This window comes from Microcaecilia unicolor, chromosome 1 (assembly GCF_901765095.1).
Source record: "Microcaecilia unicolor chromosome 1, aMicUni1.1, whole genome shotgun sequence".
Lineage (NCBI taxonomy): Eukaryota > Metazoa > Chordata > Amphibia > Gymnophiona > Siphonopidae > Microcaecilia > Microcaecilia unicolor.
Window position 1 is genome coordinate 720998851 of NC_044031.1, and position 24398 is coordinate 721023248.

The 24398-nt window shown below is 41.6% G+C and overlaps 1 protein-coding gene across 1 annotated transcript in view; it reads right to left on the reverse strand.

Moving 5' to 3' along the window:
* Nucleotides 1-2156: 2156 nt before the first annotated feature.
* The window catches only part of ATP8B4 (ATPase phospholipid transporting 8B4 (putative)), a 467603-nt gene continuing 445361 nt past the window's right edge, over nt 2157-24398 (reverse strand). Inside the window, exons 24-28 of the mRNA XM_030189574.1 lie at nt 12342-12425; nt 10780-11025; nt 6812-6950; nt 4779-4909; nt 2157-3122 (exon numbers count right to left, since the gene is read on the reverse strand). Of these exons, the coding sequence (XP_030045434.1) occupies nt 2841-3122; nt 4779-4909; nt 6812-6950; nt 10780-11025; nt 12342-12425 (882 nt within the window). The 3' untranslated portion in view covers nt 2157-2840. The remainder of the gene's footprint in view (nt 3123-4778; nt 4910-6811; nt 6951-10779; nt 11026-12341; nt 12426-24398) is intronic.

Below are 24398 nucleotides of genomic sequence, written 5' to 3' on the forward strand. Positions count from 1 at the left end.
GCCACTGTTTGGAAAACAGGACACTGGGCTAGATGGACCATTGGTCTGACCCAGTATAGCTACTCTTATGTTCTTATGTAAGTATTGAATGTGAAAATAGTCACTGAGGTTCATAAGTTTTACACAGGTAAACCTGAGTTTTATTCGCAAATATATGGCCCTTTAAGTTTATCAAAACAAAAAAAAATGGGGGACATGACCACTGAAGTTTCTACTTTGGGATATTTATTAACAAATCAACACCCTAAATCTGACTCAACGTAGTCCTGTGTTTCAGTGTAGAAGGCACCTGCTTCAGGAGTCTTAGGGATGAATCAGTGTACCAACTTGTATGGATATCAGGATACAGTAAACTGTGCAATAAATACCATCCAAAGTGATGATGCTATCAGCTGACACAGGAGAGTCAGCACGATCTACTAAATGCAGTTCAAAGTGGTCGCCCCCTTTTTTTATTGTTTGTTTTGTACTGTTTTCTCAAAAGAGGTCTCTTCTGCTTTTGTTTTTCTCCTTTAAGTTTATCACCAAACAAACAGGTGGGGCGCTGGAAGAACATCAAGGATGGTTAACATATTTAGCAAGATGGTGCCACTCTGCACATATTTTGCAGAACACTTTTTTAAAGGGGCAATTGTAGAATTGAGCGCCACAATTTGAGCCCTGAATGGTGCCTGCTGAGCGCTAATTCTACAACAGATCTGGGCGCCAAGACTCTGATGTAAAATATTCACACAAGTCAGCATCAGTGTGCCTTATGTCATGTCAATAGCAGGTGTACACGTGTGTGCCTAAGCACGGCACTTTCCTGTGTAACTTACTGTGGGGCCCTATTACTAAGGTGTGCCAAAAAGTGGCCTGCGCTGGTGTAGGCACGTGTTCTGGACGTGCGCCGGTCAATTTTTCAGCGCACCTGGAAAGAAGGCCTTTTTTTGTGGTCAAAAATGGATGTACGGCAAAATTAAAACCAGAGCACGTTCATTTTCGGACTGAGATCTTACCGCCACCCATTGACTTGGCGGTAAGGTCTTACACACTAACTGGGCGGAAAGCGGCTAACGTGCATAAACTGCCGATTACTGCCAGGTAAGCACCACGCGGTAAGAAATAGAAAATATTTTCTACCGCATGTTTTCGGCACGTGTCAAAAATGGAATTACTGCCCGGGGCACACGGTAGCCAGGCAGTAGTTCCAATTTGGCGCACGTTGGATGCGCATAGGAGCCTACGTGCCTTAGTAGAAGGGCCCCTGTATTCTTTACACATGTAAATGTTGGCCCCACCCATGCTTCTCCCCTGGGAAAACCCCCTTGTATTTACTCGTTGAGTTGCAGCGTCATTTATAGAATAGCACTGAGCATTCATCTAGCACTTACGTGAGCAAGTGTACACTTAGGACCAGATTCTATATAAGGTGCCAAAAAAATTGGCGCAGTAAACATTTCCGCCTAAGCGTATTCTAGAAGCGGTGCCTAGATTTAGGTGCGGTATATAAAATTCACTTAGTTGATACCCCAGCACCTCCATTTACACCAACAAAAATGTGACGTAAATCCCTGGGTGTAGATTTATGTGCAGTGCGCCATATTCTATAATTACGCACGTAAATTTTAGAGCACCCATTTCCCCGCTCATAGCCACACCCCTTTTGAGTTGCGTGCATTAGAACTTAGGTGTAGTTCAATACAGAATATGCTTAGTGAGTTGTGCGAATAAATTCTAATTATTACCAATTACTACTACTACTACTACTTAACATTTCTAGAGCGCTACTAGGGTTACGCAGCGCTGTACAATTTAACAAAGAGAGACAGTCCCTGCTCAAAGAGCTTACAATCTAATAGACAAGTGAACGGTCGGTCCGATAGGGGCAGTCAAATTGGGGCAGTCTGGATTCACTGAACGGTAAGGGTTAGGTGCCGAACGCAGCATTGAAGAGGTGGGCTTTAAGCAAAGACTTGAAGATGGGCAGGGAGGGGGCTTGGCGTAAGGGTTCAGGAAGGTTGTTCCAAGCATAGGGTGAGGCGAGGCAGAATGAGCGGAGCCTGGAGTTGGCGGTGGTGGAGAAGGGTACTGAGAGGAGGGATTTATTATTGCTTGTTAAGTGCTGTTATCAAAGCTGATTAGCTTGATAAGTCAATTAAGTTATGCGTGAGTTATCATAGAATACGCCTTGATTTCAGCACGGATCTCTACGAGTGCTATATAGAATCTGGAGATTAGTATGCAAATAGTGCTTAACTTTATGCTATCACTGTCCAGCTACTTCAATTATTCTTATTCACCTGCAACCACTGGAATAGTATTTCCCAGTCTGTTTAAACACTGCTCTTCACTATTATTATTCACAAACAAAACACTGCTTGCGATCTGATGTGATTTTAAGTACTTATGATAAATTTGCTTTTGATTTCCTAACATGATTGTTGATAATGGCTTAAATGGACAGTGATCTGCTATGCCAGTCTTTTATCACAGTATAAATGGCGGTACTTATTCAGGATATAACTAGTAAAAACCCATAGTGGTTGAATGTCGAATGCAAACATTTAGCAAAAATGCCTCTGTGGAGAGTTCACCCAGTAGCATCTCTTCGCTCGAGCAGCAGAACTGTATTGTTATTTTTCTATAAGAGCTTTTTAATCGAGGACAGCCTTCTAGCATATTCCATGCATTCGACTTTCTTCATTACACTGCATAATACAGTGAATGTCTTGTCTCCATCAGTCACTAGAACACAACGTTTTGAAGCTTAGTTTTTATACGGTCCCAAAACACAGTGCAACGATATGGCCCCATTTCAAGAGGAGTAGCCTACTTTGCTTCAGAAACACCTTTTTTGCTTATGGTTTCACAGTTCTGTCACTACTGAAGCTATTAACAGTCTCTGCTGTTTTCTTGCGTAAATTTTCTATCCAACTTGTGCTGCTTAGCATGGTCTTTCCTATCCCCGTGGTTCCATGTGAATTATTCACACGCATATTCTTCCCAGAGGTGATAAGCTCTCCATATCCTTCCTGATGAGCAAAGGCATAACCGGATCTTCTAGAACTTGTTCTGTGTACTCGACGCATCTGGTTCTGTAAAGGCCTCTGCTTCTTTCTAGCCTGCTGCAAATATCGTACCTTAAAAAACAAATATTTCCATTAACACTGTCAAGGGATAACATAACAAAATTCAATTGTTGCTCTATTTTTCCACATTTCTTTTCATAAGTTTGCCTTAACAATGATAGGGTCAATATTCAAAGTGATTTAACCTGCCAGAAATGGCTCCTGGCCAGTTAAATCAACTGTTCAGGGTGAACCAGTCATTTTCAGCGGCACTTAACCGATTAGTGCCCCTGAAAATGACCAGTTAGAAACTATGTCAAAATCGGCTATTTTGGGGGCGTTCTGGGGATGGAATTAGCACTTGGACAGGTAAGTGTCGATGTTCAACTTAACAGGCCAAGGTAACCGCATAAATAGGACCACATAAAAGTCAGTCACAGAATATCGCACTTAACTGGCTATGTTGTACCCAGTTTCAGAAATCCAGAAATTCAATGCCAAAACTCGGTTTATTCACTAAGCAACGCCAAGCTGGAATTGTCAGAATAGTGTTTGAATTGAAGACTGTGGAAAATGCACCATTCTGTTCACCTATGAAGCAACGAACAAGGTCCTACTTCTTGCCCCTAATTCAGATGCTGGGCATGTTAACATTGGATTTTTGACTACTAATGATCCCTGACACAGGCACTGTGCGCTGAAACACGGCCTGTGTCGGGTCATTGATGTATAAGATTGAGTTTTTGACATACAAGGTCAATCTACTCTGTGGAATAAAAGGACTTGTCCCATTCTTCAGTAGAATACAAATTAAAGAAAAGGCCTTGCCAGGGGAAGTTATTAACATGGGCTACTGTTAAGATGTGTTATTTTACAGTTAGCCCCAGTTATTAGTAAGTGGTAAAATAACACATCTTAGGGGTGACATAGAGGGGCATAATCGAACGGTGGCGGCCATCTTCGGGGCCGGCTTCGCAAAGGGGTGGTGCCAATCGTATTATCAAAAAAGATGGCCGGCCATCTTTTCTTTCGATAATACGGTTGGGGCCGGCTAAATCTCAACATTTAGATCAAAGACAGTTAAATGCGCTGTGATTGGCTGAGAGAGACCCCTGTCTGTGATTGGCTGAGAGAGACCTGAAGGGGCATAATCAAAAGGGAGGGACATCCAAGTAAGTGGAGCTGTAGCCAAGAGGTTAGAGCACTGGTCTTGTAATCCAGAGGTGGCTGGTTCAAATCCCACTGGTACTACTGAAAAAGCCAAGCAAAAATACTTTTGATTTAGGAGGTCCCTGATGAGCACTTCGATTTTTTTTGGGTGGGAGGGGATTGGTGACCACTGGGGGAGTAAGGGGAGGTCATCCCTGATTCCCTCCGGTGGTCAGTTGGGGCTCCTTTTTGAAGCTTGGTCGTGAAAAAAAAAAGGGACCAAGTAAAGCCGGCAAAATGCTCGTCAAGCCTGGCTTTTTTTTTCCCATTATCACGCGAAGCCGGCCATCTCGTGAGCATGCCCCCGTCCCGCCTTCACTACCCTACCGACACGCCCCCTTGAAATTTCGACGGCTCTGCGACGGAAAGCAGTTGAAGCTGGCCAAAGTCGGCTTTCGATTATACCGATTTGGCCGGTTTCAGGAGATTGCCGGCCATCTCCCAATTTGTGTCGGAAGATCGCCGGCGATCTCTTTCGAAAATAAGCCTGATAATCAACGTGTGCTATGTGTTACATACCTTATCACTTAATGTTGGATATAATTCAGCTTTAAGAAATCGGAATGTTATCACAGGTGTGACGCAAATCACAGTGGTCAGGACAATGACAAGCCACACGCTTATCCGACCCAGCGAATTACGAGCATTTCCTAGTATCATAGGAAGACAAAAACTTTTTTAGGTTCAGTTGTCTGCCAAGGCTGGTTATTTTTTAACTCTAGTTATCCAGTTTCAGCATCAGTTGAAGTGACTGACTACTTTTGAAAAATATTAACACGCAAATTATAGGGCGTGCTTAACAACATGGGCTACTGTTAAGGTGTGTTATTTTACCACTTACTTGTGCTACTTGAGCACAGGTCCCATTTTATGCAATGAGAGTTACTAATAACTGAGGTTAACAGTAAAATAGCATGTCTTAGTAGCCAACCCACATTATAGTAACATAGTAAATGATGGTACACAAAGACCTTATATGGTCCATCCAGTCTGCCCAAGAGTGGCATTCATCATCAATGCATGACTGAACCAACAATCATGCACCATTTCAAAACAGAGGCAGCTTCCTCGATATCTGTACCTAGCATCAGGAATGTTACATCACCCCAACAAAACTTTTACACATCCTCAAAGTCTCACAAATGTTCAGAAATCATAAGTTAAAAATCACAGCACAGAGCTGGCAGTCAAGCACTGCTGGCAACGCCTGGCAATTCTGCGGATTTCAGAGTCCTGCAATGGCAGATAACGACATTAGGTTGTTATCTGCAGTTAGCACTGATGGTTCTAGAAAATGGTAACGATTGTGAGAGATCACTGAACCAATCCAAAATCAGGCTTCCCATGACTGTACTGACAAGTGGAACATCCTAATCACCTCTGAATAATATCTTATGAATTCTCCAGGGGCATGAAAATAGCTAATGCTTTCCTTAGTTTTATGTTACATTTTATGACCATCTCCATTCTACAGCGAATCACAGTTTCCAGAGTTAAAGGAGTTCCTTCTAACCAGCTGATAAAAGTTGTCAAGATTTATTGCATCCCAATATGAAAAATTTGAAAACTAAAACAAACAAAATAGCGAAGAGTCCAGTGATAATAGAGAAATATATGGTACTGTTGTGTAGTGAAACACGAGGAAAAAAACCTTAAAACACCCAAACGCTTATTATATTTTTGGCGTCTTTCACTGGGTTTGTAGCATTCATCATTTGTCTAAAAAACCTCGTGGTATTTGTATTTTATTAATTACTTTGTTTTACTTTATTACTTATTAATCCTTTGTTAAGTTGAGAACTTAACTGACACCCAGTGCTGGACTTTTCTTGTTTGCTATTTGCCATCAAGATAATTTTGAGAGACAAATTATTGTTGCATTGCCAGAAGAGTGTGACTTCCGAACTGAAATGTAAAATTGAAAAAAAGAACAAAAAGTTTTTTAAACAAAGGATTAATAAGTAGTAAAGTAAAACAAAGTAATTAATAAAATAAAAAAACAAATACCACGAGGTTTTTTAGACCAATGATAAATGCTACAACCCCAGTGAAAGACGCTGAAAATATAGTAAGCGTCTGGGTGTTTTAAGGTCTTTTCCTCGTGTTTCGCTACACAACAGTACCATATATTTCTCTATCACTGGATTCTTCACTATTTTGTTGTTTGATATTTAGAGTTTCAGTTTATTTTCTCTTTTCTTTTCCAAACTAAAACAAAACCACAACATTTTCCTTTTAGAAGATCCATTTTACTAAAGTGCATTAAGCAGTTAACACAGTAACTGTTAACACCGCTGCACCACCTCCCGTAGGAAGGCATTCCAAGTATCTACCACCTTCTCTGTGAAACCTCTCAGTGTAAAAGTACTTCCTAAATTGACCCTCCTGCAACCTCAGTTCACGTCCTCTAGTTCTACCACTTCCCTGTCTCTCGAAAAGGTTTGTTTGTATATTAATATTTGAAAGGTATCAATATCTATGTTGGTCGCAGTTCGGTCTGAAACCAGAGTCTTCAGCATCCTTAACTCCAGCATGGATCATGGTAGACTTACCCACAAAGGGAAAGTGGCCAGGAAATATGTTGAAAAGGCCGTCACTATGCATGGCAAACAGAATGGAGAAATAAACAGCCACACTGCCCCAGATAAAAAAATGGTTGATAGCAGTCCAGTAACTTGTATCCAAGCCTATCTGTAAAAATTCAGACAAGTAGAAGTTTTCATCAGGTTTCCAAAATCACATAATTGGAAAACAAAGAAGGATGTTTCCCAGCGCCTTTTCTATTCTGTTACCATGTGGCCTATTTGAAATACAGAAACATTTAGGGCCCTGTTTACTAAGGTGTGCTAGCATTTTTCAGTGCGTGCTAAACGCTACAGACACCCATATATTCCTATGGGTGTCTCTAGCGTTAATGTACGCTAATTTTTAGCGCACACTAAAAATGCTAGCGCGCCTATAGCGTGGCTAAGTAAACAGGGTCCCCACACTTGTACAAAAAGATTAATAGCACACTGTGATCCAAATCAGGTCAAATCCACCACCGATGTCATGGTAGGCAAACATTAGCCCACTGGTTTATTTTTAGTCTCGATGAAAATCGTATAGCTGGCTCTACATATTTATGTATTTATTTTGCTAATTTATTAACACACTTCCCATAATAAAATACAATTGAAGCAGTTTACAAAGCTAAAAACAATCATAAAACAATAAACATACTAAAATAACATAAAAAATAAACATAAACAGCAGAAAACTAAAGGCCCTTTTATTAAGCTGCATTAGAATATGGGCTTTCCCGTGCGCTGAGCCCATCTCTAACACAGCAGCATTGTAGGCCTTCTTCAATTAATTTTTTTCAGGTTTAGTAAAAGGGTCTCTAATACTTCCTTCCCTTGTACTATATTTTCAATTGTTTACAACAGATCCTTGAATCCCTCTCATCTCATAGATTTTCTGGCAAGCTGTACCATACCTTTGGAACTGCTACTGAGAAGGCTCTCACCACCTCACATACGAAGGAATGGCCAGTAAAGCCCCTGACGTGAACCCAACCTTCTTCTCAGGATATACCTCAATTCACTCTCGCGAATACTAAGGTCTGTTTCCCTTTATCACGAAATGCCTAGCCACTCACCTGGGCCTAACTCTGCAGCCACTTCGAGGGTCTATCCCCAGCACAGCTCAGGTCCGCCTGCACCTGGGCATATGCTCTACACTAGCACCCTCCTCCCACCGATTGGGTCCCATCTGCCTCTGGGCGAGTCTCCCGCTCTCAAGTTATCCCCAGTGATTTCTTGGCTACTGGGACCACACTCCAAGTGGTCCCACAGTTCCTAGAAAGCACTCATAGACTCAACACACAAACCACCAGGATTCTTAGTTAATCCAGACAAGCAGAGTCAATAAACTAAAAATTTTATTTTGTCATAAAAATATTGAACAGTGAACTATAAAAACAGATGGAAAATAACATGCAAATAACAGGTAACTGGATCAATTATAAAACTATCTAAACATTTTAGCACTATCTGGATAGTGCCTGGCAAGTACAGGAAATATAGCTGCTCACAAGTCACAGAATATAACTGCTCACAGGGTCTCAGTAAAGAGGTCTTCCTCTCTCTACTTCCAAACCGAGAATGGGGAAAAATCCAGTATTTTCAGACTGAATTTGAGCTCCTGGGCCAATCAGAGCCCAGAACAACATTTTTTAAAAGTAGCTGGCCTCATCACTGCAGGTTACTTTCTCTTTGTATTAAACTAAAGAAAGAACAGTCATTTCTCTGTAACAGCTTTAAACATAAAACATGCACCACCTGCAGGCCAAACTAGAGAAAATACACTTCATGAAATATTCTTATAATTCACATGTTGGAAAATTCAACATTTCGCCACACCGCTCATTACTCTAAACATCAGAGACAGCAATTTAAACCTCACTCGCACCCCATTTAGTTACCAATGTAACTGACTTAGAGGTCCTTTTACCATAGCAGGTGAAAAGGCCAAAAAAATGGATATGCGGTAAGTTTGCACTTGATGCAAAGCCATTTCGGGGGGAAGCACTTGAGGTGGCGGTAAGGGCTCCTGCGCTAACCAGACAACGCATGGTACTTCCCGATTACCACCACGTAACCCCTGCGCTAGAAAATCAGACCTGATTTTCTGTAGTGCCGGAAATGGATTGCGCTGGGGGCAAATCTACCACTGGTGCCCACGTTAGGCCTGTGATAGTTTTGGTTTGGTGCGCAAAAAGCTTGTTTCCACACGCTTTAGTAAAAGGGCCCCTTAGCAATGTAATCAACATCTTATAGCTTCTAGGAGAACTTAGTTCTATCCCATTGATGAAAAGCTAATCTACTTTAACCACATGCACTTGATCTCCATGGAGAGAGGGCAGAATGATAATTATATGGAATAATTATGGACCTTTATAAATTCTTCATTATTCATTTTAGAAGAATATTCTCTTTATTTTGTATTTTTGCTTTTTTTTCTCCCAAGTTAATTGCCCCTCCCTATATGACTGTCCAGGCAAACATATTCACTTGCTGGGCTAGAACTAGAGGTGGTCTGGCCAAAGCTTATTCCATAAAATGAGGAGGGGCCATGGGTGGTCCAGGGGCAGGATTTACAGTTCTACAGATAATAGAAATATTTGTCCACTCGCCAACTAAGTCCCCTAGAACACCTGACCACAGTTGTAGCAGGCATAAAGATACCTGGTAAGATATCTATATAATGTTGAGCTGTGATAGTGGCTTAGAGATATATGTCTATCTTTATAAATATGGACAAAAATATCTGGATAACTCATCTTGATGTCTTGATGTGAATTTGTCACTGCAGAATATTTGCTCTCATAGAATTTAGATGACTTTTATTAATGGGTTGTACAGACACAATATTCAAAAAGTCTAGGCATCATTGATGCCAGCACTCAATCAGGAGCCCATAACCAACATGAATTTAGAATTGTTTACATTTGATTGAAAATACAGCAATTAGGCAACTCTGTGATGCCAAGATCCAGGATTCTGTAACCCTCTTGTTGATGGAACAGCATTGGTTGCCAATTGTATTGCAGATTAAATATAAAATTTTGGTGTTAGCCCATCAGATGCATGAAACTGGAGTTCCTCAATATCTGAATTCAGCTTGAAACATTTGGTCTTCTCAAGAGATTAAAAACTGACTTCTCAATATTTGGCTGCAATGGTAAATGGTTTTATTTAAAAATGCTGCCTGCTGTGGGAAGAATTAGACCTGGTTATTCAGTGCTGGCCCATGTCTGAGCACTGGTACTGAATATCTGAGGCTTATTTAAACTGCAACGGCCACTGTAGCTTAAGCGGGTTCTGGCCATTAATCAGCCGGGACCTGCATAAGCTACTTATGGGGGACCCAGCTAAACCTTGGCCGGGACCCGCAAAAGAAGTTGCAGGTGCCTCTGCCCCTCTGACCCCAACCCTCAGTCCTGATTCCCCTCCCCCCCCCCCCCCCCCCCCCCCCAGAAGAAGAAAGAAGTCTGGCCTAAGCACCCTGATTCTCCACCCTCCAAAGAAAATGTCCAGGCCCGAGCCTGTCCAGCATCCCTCCCCCCCCCCCCCCCCCCCCCCAAGACCAGCCTACCCGGAAACTCCCTGCTGGTCGTTCGCTCCTGCCCTGTTGTGGGTCTGGCCACAAAATGGCCACCACAATCCCTAGATGCAGTCTTTTTGTATTCCACCCAAACTCTGCCCATGGCCTGCCCCGGCACTAACCAGAAAATGCAAGGGCAGTTAGTCCAGTTAAGTGCCACTGAATATCACAATTAGCTGGCCACAAGTAATCTAACTATTAGAAGTCTCTCCTGCACCTTCACAATGGTCACATGATAAAATTAAATTCAGCTACAGGCAAGTGGTCACCTTGAAACCCACAGTGAGCATGAGAAGTGACATCTTTTTTCAGTTGCTGAATGCTTAATGATTAAGAAGTTGGCTAAGAGCAGAAGAAAAAATGTTCACTTTACCTGGACACTGACTACAATCACAAGGGAAGTGGCAACGGTGACAGCAAAAGACTGGTAATCGGCAATGTGCTTTCCGTCTTCACTAGAATTATTAAAAAATGCACCAAATGGGACAAAGAATAGGGCAAAAGAGGTGTATATTCCATGTGCTATGCAGATGAAAAATTTGCGCTTGTTGAAAAGGAGATTTAATTGCCCAGGTTCATAGAGTTTCACATAGTCCATACAATTTTGCTCATTAACGTCCTGCAATAGAAGACACCCCACTTTTAATTAGTAGTGAAAAGTGACAACATTCATAAAACAATAAGGCGGTAATACTCAGCTAACTAAGCTGGACCCAAATATTCAAGGCCGGGCTATGTCTGGGCACTGGCATTAAACAGCTTAATATCGGGGAGGGACCCGCATAAAAAAAGAACGTTTCTTTCCCCCTCCTGTGGTCTCCGACAACAGCCCTCTGGGGTGCCCCTCCCCAATAACATCTCTGATCCGCTCTGCTTCCCCCGGCAGCCCTCCAACAACATTCCCCCCCCCAGCAGCAGCCCCATCCCACCACCAGGTCAGGATAGGACCCATCCTTGGGGCCTATCTCACCTCCCTGGTGGTCCAGCGGGGCGTCACAGGCAGGAGCAATTCCACCTTGATCCTGCCCCTAGTCGCAGCTTCTTAAAAATGGCTGTCATGACCTCTGTGGGAGGTCAGGTAGGCCCCAGGGAGGGTCTTATCCTGACTGAGAGGTAGAGATAAGATGGGGCTGCTGCCGGGGGGGGGGGGGGGGTAGTGTTGGGTGGGCTACCCGGGGGGGGGGGGGGGCAGAGCGGAGATGTGTCTATAATTAAGTTTTATTTCAAGTATACTGCACTATTTAACTTATTTCAGGTATACTGCACTATTTCCCATCCCCCATCTGGAAGCTTGTAGTTTGTCCTTACCACACCTCTAACTCACTTTTGTAACAGAATATACCAGGAATCTGAATTGCCTTAGCAACATGAGACCCCATCAGAGCATGTGATCAGCCAGAAATTCCTTCATGTGGCTGATAGGAAAAAGAGAGATGGGGGATGGGAAATAGTGCAGTATACCTGAAATAAAACTTAATTATAGTCAACAGTTAGTGCATGTGCTAATTGTAGGCAAGTTAAAAACGCTAACGCGTCTTAGTAACCAGGACCCTAAGATGTATAACTGATTATAAACAGTTTTGAAAATGTTGAAAAGCTTTTTTTATTTCAGAAATGTGTGTTTATTAAGTAAGATTTGATTGGAATGTTGTACTTTAATTGATGTTTTATTCCTGAAAATGCTCAGTTTTTTCTTATTGTGAGCCGCCCTGAACTTTTTGAAATTGGTGGATGTAAAAACCATGCCCCCAGGATGCTGGGTGCATTCTTATCATACCCAACAATGCAACAAGCACCCTGTTAATGACAGCTTGTCCATCCTTTTACTGTCCAACAGTTCAGGAGAATGACATTTCAAAAATTATTGTCAGGTTGTCCATTTTGGAGCTCTAACTATTCAATGCAGATAAAAATATACACAGATGAAGTGCTCACCTGATCGAATAGCCCCATTGCCAGTACAGGAAGTGATGTATAAACAATGTTGAAAAGAGTAATAAACCACTGGTCATAGACAGTCTAAAAAATATGAAACAAATGAGTAAGGCAAATTGCAAACTTGGTCTTTTGAAAATGCATGCATTATAATATCCTATGGGGCTGTATAAAAGACACAGGCTATAGCTATAGATCATAGATAAGGGAATAAGTTATATATACAAAGCTGACTGATCTACAAAACCAGACAACTTTATACTAAACAGGGCTCATTTTCAAAAGAGAAAAATGTCTCACAAATGGCATAAAGTGGTGTTTGGAAGTTTTTCTAAAAAAAAAAAACCATTCAAATTGCGATTTTCAAAACTCAGATTTGAGATGAATTTCTTTGCAGTTCATGCAAATCACAAGGGGGCATGTTGGGGGCAGGATTTGGATGTTCCCAAAACTCGGACATTTTCCTGTCATAATGGAACCAAGCAAAAACGTCCAGGGCTAAAAGACGTTTTGGTCTTCACCTGTTTCATTCACGACCAAGTCACAAAAAGGTGCCTTAAATGATCAGATGACCAAAGGTGGGAATAAGGCAAACCCCCCCTTACTCCCCCAGTGGTCACTGACCCCCTCCCACCACCACCACCCCACCCCCAAAGATGTGAAAGAAACAGTACATACCAGTCTCTATGACAGTTTCAGATTTTATGGTCAATCCTATTAGAGCAGCAAGCAGGTCCCTGAAGTAGCCTAGTGGTCAGTGCAATGAATTGTAGAGAAGGGGACCCAGGCCCATATCCCACTCTAACTGGTAAACTTATGGTGGAAAGTGTGAGCCCTCCAAAACCTACCAAAAACCTACAGTACCTACATAGAGATGACACCTGCAAGCAAAAGGGATATTGTAGTGGTGTACAGTTGGTACACTAGATTTGTGGTGGGTTTTTGAGGGCTCCCTGTACAATATAAGGGGGTAACTGCGAGATGCATTTCTGGGACCTTCTATGTGATGTCCACTGCAGTGTCCCTAGAGTGCTCCACTGCTCTGCTGGCCAGTCTGCTGGCTCTGTGTGGCCAGTCTGCTAAGAATGCCCCCCCCCCCCATATATCACAATGGCTTGTTTTTGTGCGTTTTCCCTTGGATGTTTTTTTTTTCCTGAAAATGGTCCAACAAGATAGACACAATAACCATAAAAACATCTAGCAAACAAAAAGTTGGACATTTTTTTCTGGTTTGAAATTGGTCATGTTTGCTACTGGATTTTTGGATGTTTTCCCCCCCAAACATACAAAATCGGATTTAGACGTCATATCAAAAATACCCCTCTATATCACTTATTTTGGTAACTTCCATAATAGGACCCCATTTTTTTGGTTACATTTGTATCCCTTGCTTTCCCACTCATGGCAGGCTCAATGCGGCTTACATGGGGCAATAGAGGATTAAGTGACTTGCCCAGAGTCCCAAGGAGCTGCCTGTGCCTGAAGTGGGAATAGAACTCAGTTCCTCAGTTCCCCAAGACCAATGTCCACCACCCTAACCACTAGACCACACATTTCTCTCACAGAATGAAAATATTCATGGATAATTAATAATACAGCCCAAAATGACATTTGCGACAATAAATCAGACAGGCTTCAGGCAGAGGTAAGCAGAAAACAGAAATTAAAAGATAATCACTTTGAGGCAGGTCCATATTGTATGTACATACATTTTCAGCACTATATTGCACTGCATTCATCCAATAGCACTATTATTATTATTAGAGAGGAAAACATGGGATCTCACAATGACCATCTTAAATCGTCTAGTAGCGCTTTAGAAATGATAAATAGTAGTTGTAGTATTATTTATTTATTATATTTGTATCCCGCACTTTCCCACTAAAAGCAGGCTCAATGCGGCTTACATAGTAATAGGTAACACAGAATTTTGTTTGTAAAGTAGGAAATTAAGTATAACAATAGAAGGATGGATGGGTAGTAAATGGATGGGTAGGTAGGTAGAGACAGGTGATAGAGAGAGGAGGGTAAGGTGGGAGATAGATTCTGGATCAATGTCATAGTAGTACTATGGTCAGTTTCCCCTTTCCCTGTGGCTTGTTCTCCTGTTTAATCTCACACCATGAGTACAGAGGATGTCTCAGTGACATTCATGCTCCTGAGGCAATGATTAAGAAAACACTGGGGGATTCAGATTGTTTAAATAGTGCACAACGATCCTTTCACTTCATAAACAATTATCCAGCATTTGTTTCCACTGTCCTTCACCACAGTATCACAATCCCATCAGCCACAAAGACTGAGTAGAGAGGGGCACGACCAGAAAAAGACATTTGATTAGTCTTTATTTTAAATGAAGTTCTAGCTATAATCATGCAGGGTTTTTTGTACATCCTTATGAGGGAAAGAACTTTTTTTGCATGTGCAAATTGATTGTACACATGTTCATTCATAGGTATATGTATGTTAAGCAAGTTGCATACACTTAAAATCTTTAAGGTATCTATACGAACCGGATGTGCGCTCCTCAGAAAAGCACACCCCTACTTCTGAAGTTCCCCTACTGCTCACCACCCTCATAGCCAAGAAGCATGGTATTGGCATCTCAGAGCTTGGAGGGCTAAGATCATCACCTTTTTAAACCTGTAAAGCCCACCTTTATTTATTTACAATCAGTTACTCTGTCGCCTTCTGACCAAATACCGCTACTTGACCTTGTGCTCGAATGCAGGAATGAGCTCAGAAGCAGGTCTTTTACACAAAAAGCAATGTGTTCTCCCTTCCAGCCAAGACCATTCATTACCTGATCTAGTGATCTGTTTAAACACTACTAAAATCTTGAATTTTATACCAAAACTGTAACACAGTATTTAAAAGAGAAAATAAATTGCTTTTATAAAGGAAACATAATATGCTCATGAAGACATCTGTTGCTTGTTTAGTTTTGCAATTAGGAAGACCAGGAAAGTCTATAAAGATGGGAGTGTATTCAACCAACACACTTTCACATCTTTGCTTTTGTTTTGATTTTTTTTTTGGTTGGGTTTTTTTTTTTTTGCTACCCATATGTTGCATAGCAGGACTTCCAACTGGCTCTAACTTTTTAGAACATATCAATCTAGTCCTGGCTTTACCCTTACTGAATATGTAGATTTCTAGTTTTCAAACAACAAAACAAAGACTAGACAAGACAGAGTGAGAAGGCAGATTTGTGAAAAGTAGGACAAGCAAAACAGCAGAAATCCGAAACAAGAGGAAGATGACGGATAAAAGGTGACAAATATGAAAATACAGAGAAGACACCTGATATATTTGCAGAAACAAGCTGATACAGCTATGAGTCTCAATAGTGTACACCCCAGTATATTAAGGGACCGCTCTGGTCCTTGAAGACGGGGATGATTCCAAAGCACTGAAGGAGAACAGATACAGTCCCACTATATAAAGTGGAGACAAAGAGAGGAGAGTAACTTCAGGATGGGAAGACAAAAAAATGACTTGGATAAGACATGATATCCTACAAGCAGTCAAGCTTCCAAGGTGAAAGATGAAGTATGTTTAAGGTTCCCAAATGACCTGGGTTTTTTCCTCAAGCTTGAAGACTTGTTCCTGACTGCACCTCAGGAATTAAATTGCCATTGAGTTTTCAAGGTATGGTGTATCGTGGGTGATAAAGTATGTCATTCATTTCTGTTAATACCGTAGTTACAAAAACACCAAAAACTCACATACTGTGGATGATGTGCTCATGATAGGTTGACCTGAATGTCCAAGAGTCTGATTACACCTCATCAATACTGAACTATAAACTTGCTATCTTGTAGGCTGGGGTGTTCTGCTAATTAAGAATCACGCCATTAGTAACACTTCTAAACATGAAACCCTTTTTGGCACATACATAGAGGAAATTCCATTAACAGCTCATCTCCAGATTCCACCACTCTCTGCTTCTAGTCTAGAGCATACTGATTCCTGGTCAGATTTTCCATGATTTTTTCCATGATACTCTTCTTTCTTGTATCTATGATAAAGTTTTCAGCACAAGAGATTTGAACACCACCAACCCAGTGACCAACCACAAGGAGTGTTCCTCCTATCCTTCTCTTCCACAAAACTGTAGTCTTTTCTGGAATGAGTTTGAGTGTATGCTTCCTCATATACTCACTGCTTTTAGTATAAAAGTGATCCAACTTTCCATGGGGAACAGTAATGGTATATGATCTGTGAACACCTGAATTTCGTATACACCCCCTTCAGAAAATGGCACTGATACTCAAACACTGCCTTTATCATCAACAGCTCTCTATCATAGATGGAGCATGTCCTCTGCTACTTTTACCTGGGCTAGAATATCCACTATGGCCAATCTTGATGTATCTGCTTCTATGATAACTTGTTTCGTTAGGTCTCCATATTCAGAGGTCCATTTGAATGGAATTTCTTCAGAACTTCCACCCTGGATGTGAACTAGATTGTAGGCTCCCTTAAGATCTAATTTAGTTAACACCGGTTTCCTGTTTCATCGTGTATTAAATTTAAAAGCCTCCTACAGCTGAGGGGAGATATAAAATAATGAGTGGAGTAGAAAGGGTAGATGTGAAGCATCTATTTACTTTTCCAAAAATACTAGGACTAGGGGACATTCGATGAAGCTACAAAGTAGTAAATTTAAAAGAAATTGGAGAAAGGTTTTCTTCACTCAACATAGTAACATAGTAACGTAGTAGATGATGGCAGAAAAAGACCTGCACGGTCCACCCAGTCTGCCCAACAAGATAAACTCACATGTGCCATTTTTTGTGTATACCTTATCTTGATTTGTACTTGTCTTTTTCAGGGCACAGACCGTATAAGTCTGCCCAGTACTATCCCCGCCTCCCAACAACCAGCCCCGCCTCCCACCACCGGCTCTGGTACAGACCGTATAAGTCTGCCCAGCATTATCCCCACCTCCCAACCATCAGCCCTGCCTCCCACCTCCCACCATTAAACTCTGGAATTCATTGCCAGAGAATGTGGTAAAGGCGGTTAGCTTAGAGGGGGTTTAAAAAAGGTTTGGACGGCTTCCTAAAAGGAAAGTCCATAGACCATTATTAAAATGGGCTTGGGGAAACTCCACTGCTTATTTTTTTTTTATTACATTTGTACCCCACACTTTCCCACTCATGGCAGGCTCAATGCAGCTTACATGGGGTAATGGAGGGTTAAGTGACTTGCCCAGACTCACAAGGAGCTGCCTGTGCCTGAAGTGGGAATTGAACTCAGGTCCGCAGGACCAAAGTTCACCACCCTAACCACTAGGCCACTCCTCCAATCTGGGATAAACAGTATAAAATGTTTTGTACTTTTTGGGATCTTGCCAGGTATTTGTGACCTGGATTGGCCACTGTTGGAAACAAGATGCTGGGCTTGATGGACCTTTGGTCTGTCCTAGTATGACAATATTTATGTACTTATCTACTGGTATTGAAATCAAGACTCCCATCTGCTCTTGCCTACCTCAACAAACTCCCCATTGCCTACATCCCCTACACTGTCTACAGTACATTCAGCTGACAATAACCTTCTCACCCTCCTTCCTGTATACGACTATCCTCCACCAGTAATTCTGCTTTCTGCTACTTAGGTCCCAAGCTGTGGAACGACCTTCCACTGCATGTCAGAAACCAAACATCCCTCCCTGAATTCAAGCAGGCCTCATTTCCCCTCTCTTCCCCTAATCCCACCCCCTTTCCTCTATCATTTTATACTAGGTAAACCACTTTTATGCCTATGTTCAGGCCCTAGCGGTATATCAAGCTTGTGAAATAAATAAATAAATCTGGGCAGAATGGAAACCTTTGAGGAGCTCATTAATGAGAGAGAACACAGTTTATTTTTAAAAATATTTTATTTATTAACGTTTTAGTATATAGCCAAGCATTATACACTTGTACAGACTACTACTACTAATCATTTTTATACTGCTACTAGCACGTACGCAGCACTGTACACATTATATGCAGGTACTTTCTCTGTCCCTAGAGGGCTCACAATCTAAGCTCTTATACCTGGGGTAATGGAGGGTTAAGTGACTTGCCCAAAGTCACAAGCAGCTGCAGTGGGAATTGTAATAAAGACGCAATCTGTTTGGTTGCCAAAAAGGCAGTAAATGGGATAGTTCAAAGAAGACATATTTACAAGACTGAAACCTGACTACACACTTGTATGAATATCTCAAAATGAAAGTGGCTCCCAGCTGAAGTACCCCTGGTCTCATCATAATAAATTGTTTCCTCCTTCTCTGGGTATCCCTAGAGACATTAGGAAAGATTCTAATTTTCATACCAAAAAACAATTCATCTCTGTGCCTAAAGAACATATTCAATAACCATTATTTATCAGGTGATAAAGCTAAAGTAGCAATCAGAGTAGAACTGGTGACTGTCTCCACAGTAGATGAATCTAACATAGCTGAATTTAATGGTTCATCAAGATCTTGTGGGGCTTCCAACTTCTGTTCAAAACTTTTTGTCTCAGGCAAATAACATACACAAGTAAAGTGGGGATTTTATCCTCCAGAATCTGTAACGCTTCCAGCAAATACTTTTTCATCATTACCCTTGGTGCAAAGATAGAGCGAGGAAAATTTTTAAAACGCAAATTGTCACTCCTAGCAAAGTTCTCTAATACATTTTTTCTTCTCAAATTAGTCAAATCTGTAATCAAACCCACTTGAACATCTTTCATCTCTTTTATGTCCTTCTCAGTTAGCTATAAGTCGTCATTCCACAGACTATTTTTCTAAATTATCATTATCCACCAGGCACTCTGTTGAAAAGAAATGTTCTGAGGCAACATTGACTTCCCCAAATCAACTAGAGTCTTCCATATTACCTCAAGGGTAAATTCAGAGGGGTCACAGTCAGAAAGGAAGGTAGCTCAGGCTTCACCTCTAACGAGTCCAATTCAAAGGAATGCTCTGCCATACTACTACTACTACTACTATTTAGCATTTCTATATCGCGCTACAAGGCGTACGCAGCACTGCACAAACATAGAAGAAAGACAGTCCCTGCTCAAAGAGCTTACAATCTAATAGACAAGAAATAAAGTAAGCAAATCAAATCAATTAATGTTTACAGGAAGGAGACGAGGAGGGTAGGTGGAGGCGAGTGGTTACAAGTTACCTGCCTCTGACATCTGCTCAGACTGCAAAGCCTCACCACTTTATTGATTAAGTCCTATCAGGGTACTCACTACATCTTTGGATACATGATGTTTCTCCTCCTGCTGTAGTGTGCCACTGCTCTCTCTGATGCAGAGCATCTGCAACAGCTGATCTGGTAAGACCAGGGCCACAGGATGAGAAGGAGGCAGTCTAATCTCCAGACTAAGGGAGACATCAGGCCCAAACGGAGTAGCCAAACCTCCACTCGTCGATGACTCCCCTAGCAGTCTCTCAGTGTTCTTCAGAGGAGTTTGAGTGCCGAGTTGTATAATAAATTTCTTGATAGGTCCCAAAGCCAGGGAACTGCTCTGCTGGAAGGAATGAGCTGCCCATCACAAAAGAGAAGCAAAGGTAAGAGACAGAAACTATAGCATTTCTGTTCCAGCAGCCATCTTGGATCCCGAGAGCACAGTTTATTAAAAGTAACTATACTGAAGGCCCAGTAGTTCACAAAGGGTAAGAGAGAACTAAATTTCTTTAGCACAAAGAAAATCAGAGCTCCTACAAGGAAAGCTGAAGTCCTGATGAACACTTTCTTCAAATTTTCTTGCAAATATTGATGTGTCTTTAAATATGATTCAGATAATGAGCAAATTCTTCTGAATGGGAACTCTGATCCTGGTAGCAAGTTTATTGGATAGTCATAAAGTCTATGAGGAGGCAATAAAGCTGCAGTTACTTTATCAAGCATATCCTGAAACTCTAAATATTTCTCAGGTAATTGTTCCACATCTGCACTGTAGGCCAAATAATCCCCAAGTCCCTGAGTACTCTCTTTTGTTCGTTGTCCTTCAGTTCTAAGTTGACAGAAGGTGGAGGTGAAAGTCATTTGGTGCATCTTCCACTAGATTTGCACATCATAATGGTTCAAGCATGGTAATCCTAAAAGGACTGCAAAGTGTAGAGTATGGATAAGATCAAAACATAGTACCTCCTGGTGATCATGAATTGTAGTCATTAACAGCAGTCCAGTTTCTAAAGTCATTGGACCTGATGATAATGAGAAAACATCAACAGGCTCTACCCTGTTTCCCTGAAAATAAGACATCCCCCGAAAATAAGACCTAGTAGAGGTTTTCCTGAATTGGTAGATATAAGGCCTCCCCCGAAAGTAAGACCTAGCAAATTTTTGTTTAAAAGCAGGGCCGCCGAGAGCCAGACAAGGCCCCCGGGCCACCCCCCCCTACCCGAGGTCGCCGGGCCCCCCCTTCACCCACCCTCCGTCGCTCCTGGAACTAACCTTAAACGCCTCCTTTCACCTTCGCAGCAAGCAGCAGCAGGGCAGACCTCTCCTTCCTTCCGTGCCATGCCCTCGTGGACATTACGTCAGGCGAGGGTGGGACACGGAAGGAAGGAGTGGCCTGCCCTGCTGCTTGCTGCGAAGGTGAAAGGAGGCGTTTAAGTTTAGTTCCGGGAGCGACGGCGGGCGGGCCAACCCCGATCCAACCCTGATGTTTCCCCGAAAAATAAGACAGCCCCTGAAAATAAGACCTAGCGCATTTTGGGGGGCAAAAATTAATATAAGACAGTGTCTTATTTTCGGGGAAACACGGTACTGTCATGCTCATCCCCTTTTGTTGAACAGGAACTTTATGTTGTTGGGCAAATGTGAGGTCCATAAAATACATGAGGACTCCTGAATCAATCAAGGTGACGGCTTATAGATCCCTTTCCATCTAAAACAGATAAATTAGAATAGTGATATGGGAGGTTCAAGTTCCTATTAAATTATCTACTCCAGGAGGGTTTATCTGTACCTGGTCCATTCTCCCCTCTCTACTGGTGTTGAGATTATTCATTTCTTCCTTTGGATAGTCTTATGAGTCTCTGGCCTATTCAAATGGTTGGTTCACTGGTGCCCTATGAGCCCACAATAGAGGTAAAAGCCTTCTATGTAGCATTGCTCCTTTTCCGCTGCTAACAGCCAATGCCTCATGGCATTGATAATTGGGGAAACACACAAAGATCAATGCTCACTCAATAGACCACATTCTGGACAAGGATCTGCTTGCCTCTTCTCCTGGTTCTGTTCTGTTAAACATCTACAAATTCTCACACAAAGAATGATCAGGGCTTCTAAGCCCCATGGAACAGCCGTCATGCAAGTTTATCCTTTACATAGCTCGCAAGGACCCCCTCTGAAGTGGGCTCAAAGTACTGATTCGTTCCGCTGTAGAGTGTCCCAGCACTAAAGCACTGTTACATTCGCTGCCATTTTTCATTGGACATCAAGGCTACTTTTTGTTAACTGGACTTGGTCTGGTTTCCTGAAGCCTCGGACAGGGTGCCTATAAATGGATCTATATGGTCCAGGATCAAACTATCCTGTTCTAGCAACGAAGTGATGCAGGCCTGGGCCTTCTTTGAAAGTAAACTGACTTTGAGAAAGAGTTATGAGTGTGGATTTTATTTATTTGTTGCATTTGTACCCCACATTTTCCCACCTATTTGCAGGCTCAATGTGGCTTACATAGTACCGTCAAAGGCGTTTACCCAGTCGGTGGATAACAAATACAAAGTTGTATAGTGATTGTATGAGGTATAAGTGAAGGGTTGGAATGGATGAAGATTGCATGATGTCCTGTTCGATCATAGTCATGGGGTCGTTGGGGTAGGCCTTTTTGAAGAGGTTGGTTTTTAGTGATTTCCTGAAGTTCAAGTGGTCGTGGATTGTTTTCACAGCTTTTGGGAGTCCATTCCATAGTTGTGTGCTTATGTAGGAGAAGCCGGCTGCGTAAGTTGTTTTGTATTTCAATCCTTTGCAATTTGGGTAGTGTAGGTTTAGGTAGGATCTTGACGATCTGACTTTGTTTCTTATTGGTAAGTCTATAAGGTCTGTCGTACCCTGGGACTACGCCGTACATGATTTCGTGGACTAAGGTGCAGATTTTGAAGATGATCCATTCTTTGATTGGGAGCCAATGCAACTTTTATCGGAGGGGTTTGGCACTTTCGAAGAGTGTTTTGCTGAATATCAGCCTGGCTGCTGTATTTTGGGCAGTCTGGAGTTTTTTTATGAGTTGTTCTTTGCAGCCCGCATAGATTCCGTTGCAATAATCTGCATGGCTTAGGACCATTGATTGTATTAGGTATCGAAAAGTTGCTCTTGGGAAGAAAGGTTTTAATCGTTTGAGCTTCCACATTGAATAGAACACTTTCTTTGTTACAGAGTTTACTTGGCTTTCGAGGGTAGGGTTGCGATCGAGTGTGACACCGAGTATTTTCAAACTGTCCGAGGTAGGGAGGGTATGTCCTGGAGTATTTATGGCTGTGGGTTTGTATTTGTTATATGGAGAGGAGAGGATGAGGCAATGTGTTTTTTCGGTGTTCAGTTTCAGTTGGAATGAGTTTGCCCAGGAGTCCATGATGTTCAGACTATCGTTGATTTTGTTGGTTATTTCTGTCAGATCATGTCTGAAGGGGATGTATATTGTAACATCATCTGCGTAAATGAATGGGTTAAGGCCTCTGTTGGATAAGGACTGTGCCAGTGGAATCATCATCATGTTGAAGAGTATTGGTGATAATGGTGATCCTTGGATGTAGGTGAAACCACAGTTTATGCTGGTGGAAGAATCTTCAGAACTCCTATCCTCTACTCTTACATTTGTCTTGAAGTGGCATTTTGAGACTCTGCATGCAGATGGATGAATGCAGACAGCTATTCTACTTGTCCAGATTAGGAGTCTACAAGGAAGTGACCTTCTGCTGGAGGCTGTAGAACTGATCCTGTATTGTTTGAATGGCATCTGCTAAGTCCTTTCAAATATTAGGTCAATATTTAGCTCTGTAATTTGAAATACGCAACTCAGATGTTTTCAAATTATACTTATTTTCAGTGGTATTATTTGTTGAGGCAACAACACATAATATCCATATAATTTGAACCATCAAAATTATATGTAAGGATGGTATTGATCTCAGGTGGGACTATCAATGGTATTTTCTTTATTTTGGATGGTTTCATCCCCTGAACACTCTTTATTTGGGATGACTGAGGGTTGTATTATTTTACTTCATATTTTTTTGTGTTTGTGTAATGTTATATGTAGTTGTATTGATTTTGCGCTTTGTTGCTTTTTAAACCACTTAGGTGTAGGCGGTACAAAAATTTTGAAAATAAATAAGTTATATTTGTTGATTGTGCCGCCTATTTGTCCATCTACTTATACGTGTAGCAGCTGAATATCATCGCTTAGACGTGTTAGGTGTCTCATTTGCAACTGCCGCTGGAACACCCCAAATCCCTCCCCCTTTTCCGGTTCAATTTTGGCCATAACAATTTATACATTCAAAATTATCCATTCTACACCTGGGAATTTTTTTTAAAGAAACACTTATATGGTTGGCCCTGTCACTGACTACATAAATGCTTTTGAATACCAACCTGTAGGTGCCAATGTCAGGGAATGTCATATCAAGGTTAAATGGTATTTGCTGAGAAAGTGTAAGAGCAGAGGCCTTAACAGCCAGGGGGACCTTGGCTGATATGGAACATTAGCCAAGGCATTGGTCTGGAGAGCTAGGTGTAGAGCAGAAACCAGGGATCAGTGGGAAGACCAGATGAACAGAGTTTCCAAAGGACACAGCCATCTTTATGTGCATAAGGATGGCAGTATAGGAAAAATGCACTAAATCTGTTGTACTAGCACCAGTGTCTCTCCACTGTTGTTTTTATATTGTATACAATACAATAAAATGTATATTTTTGCTGTGTTTATGAGTAGTCTATTTTGTGTTTTTGAAATTATGTATGTTATGTTGTTCCCTGACTTGGATCATGGCAGGCTATAAATAAAATAAATAAAATATTCCGCTAAAAACCATTTCTGGATCTGTGCAGATTA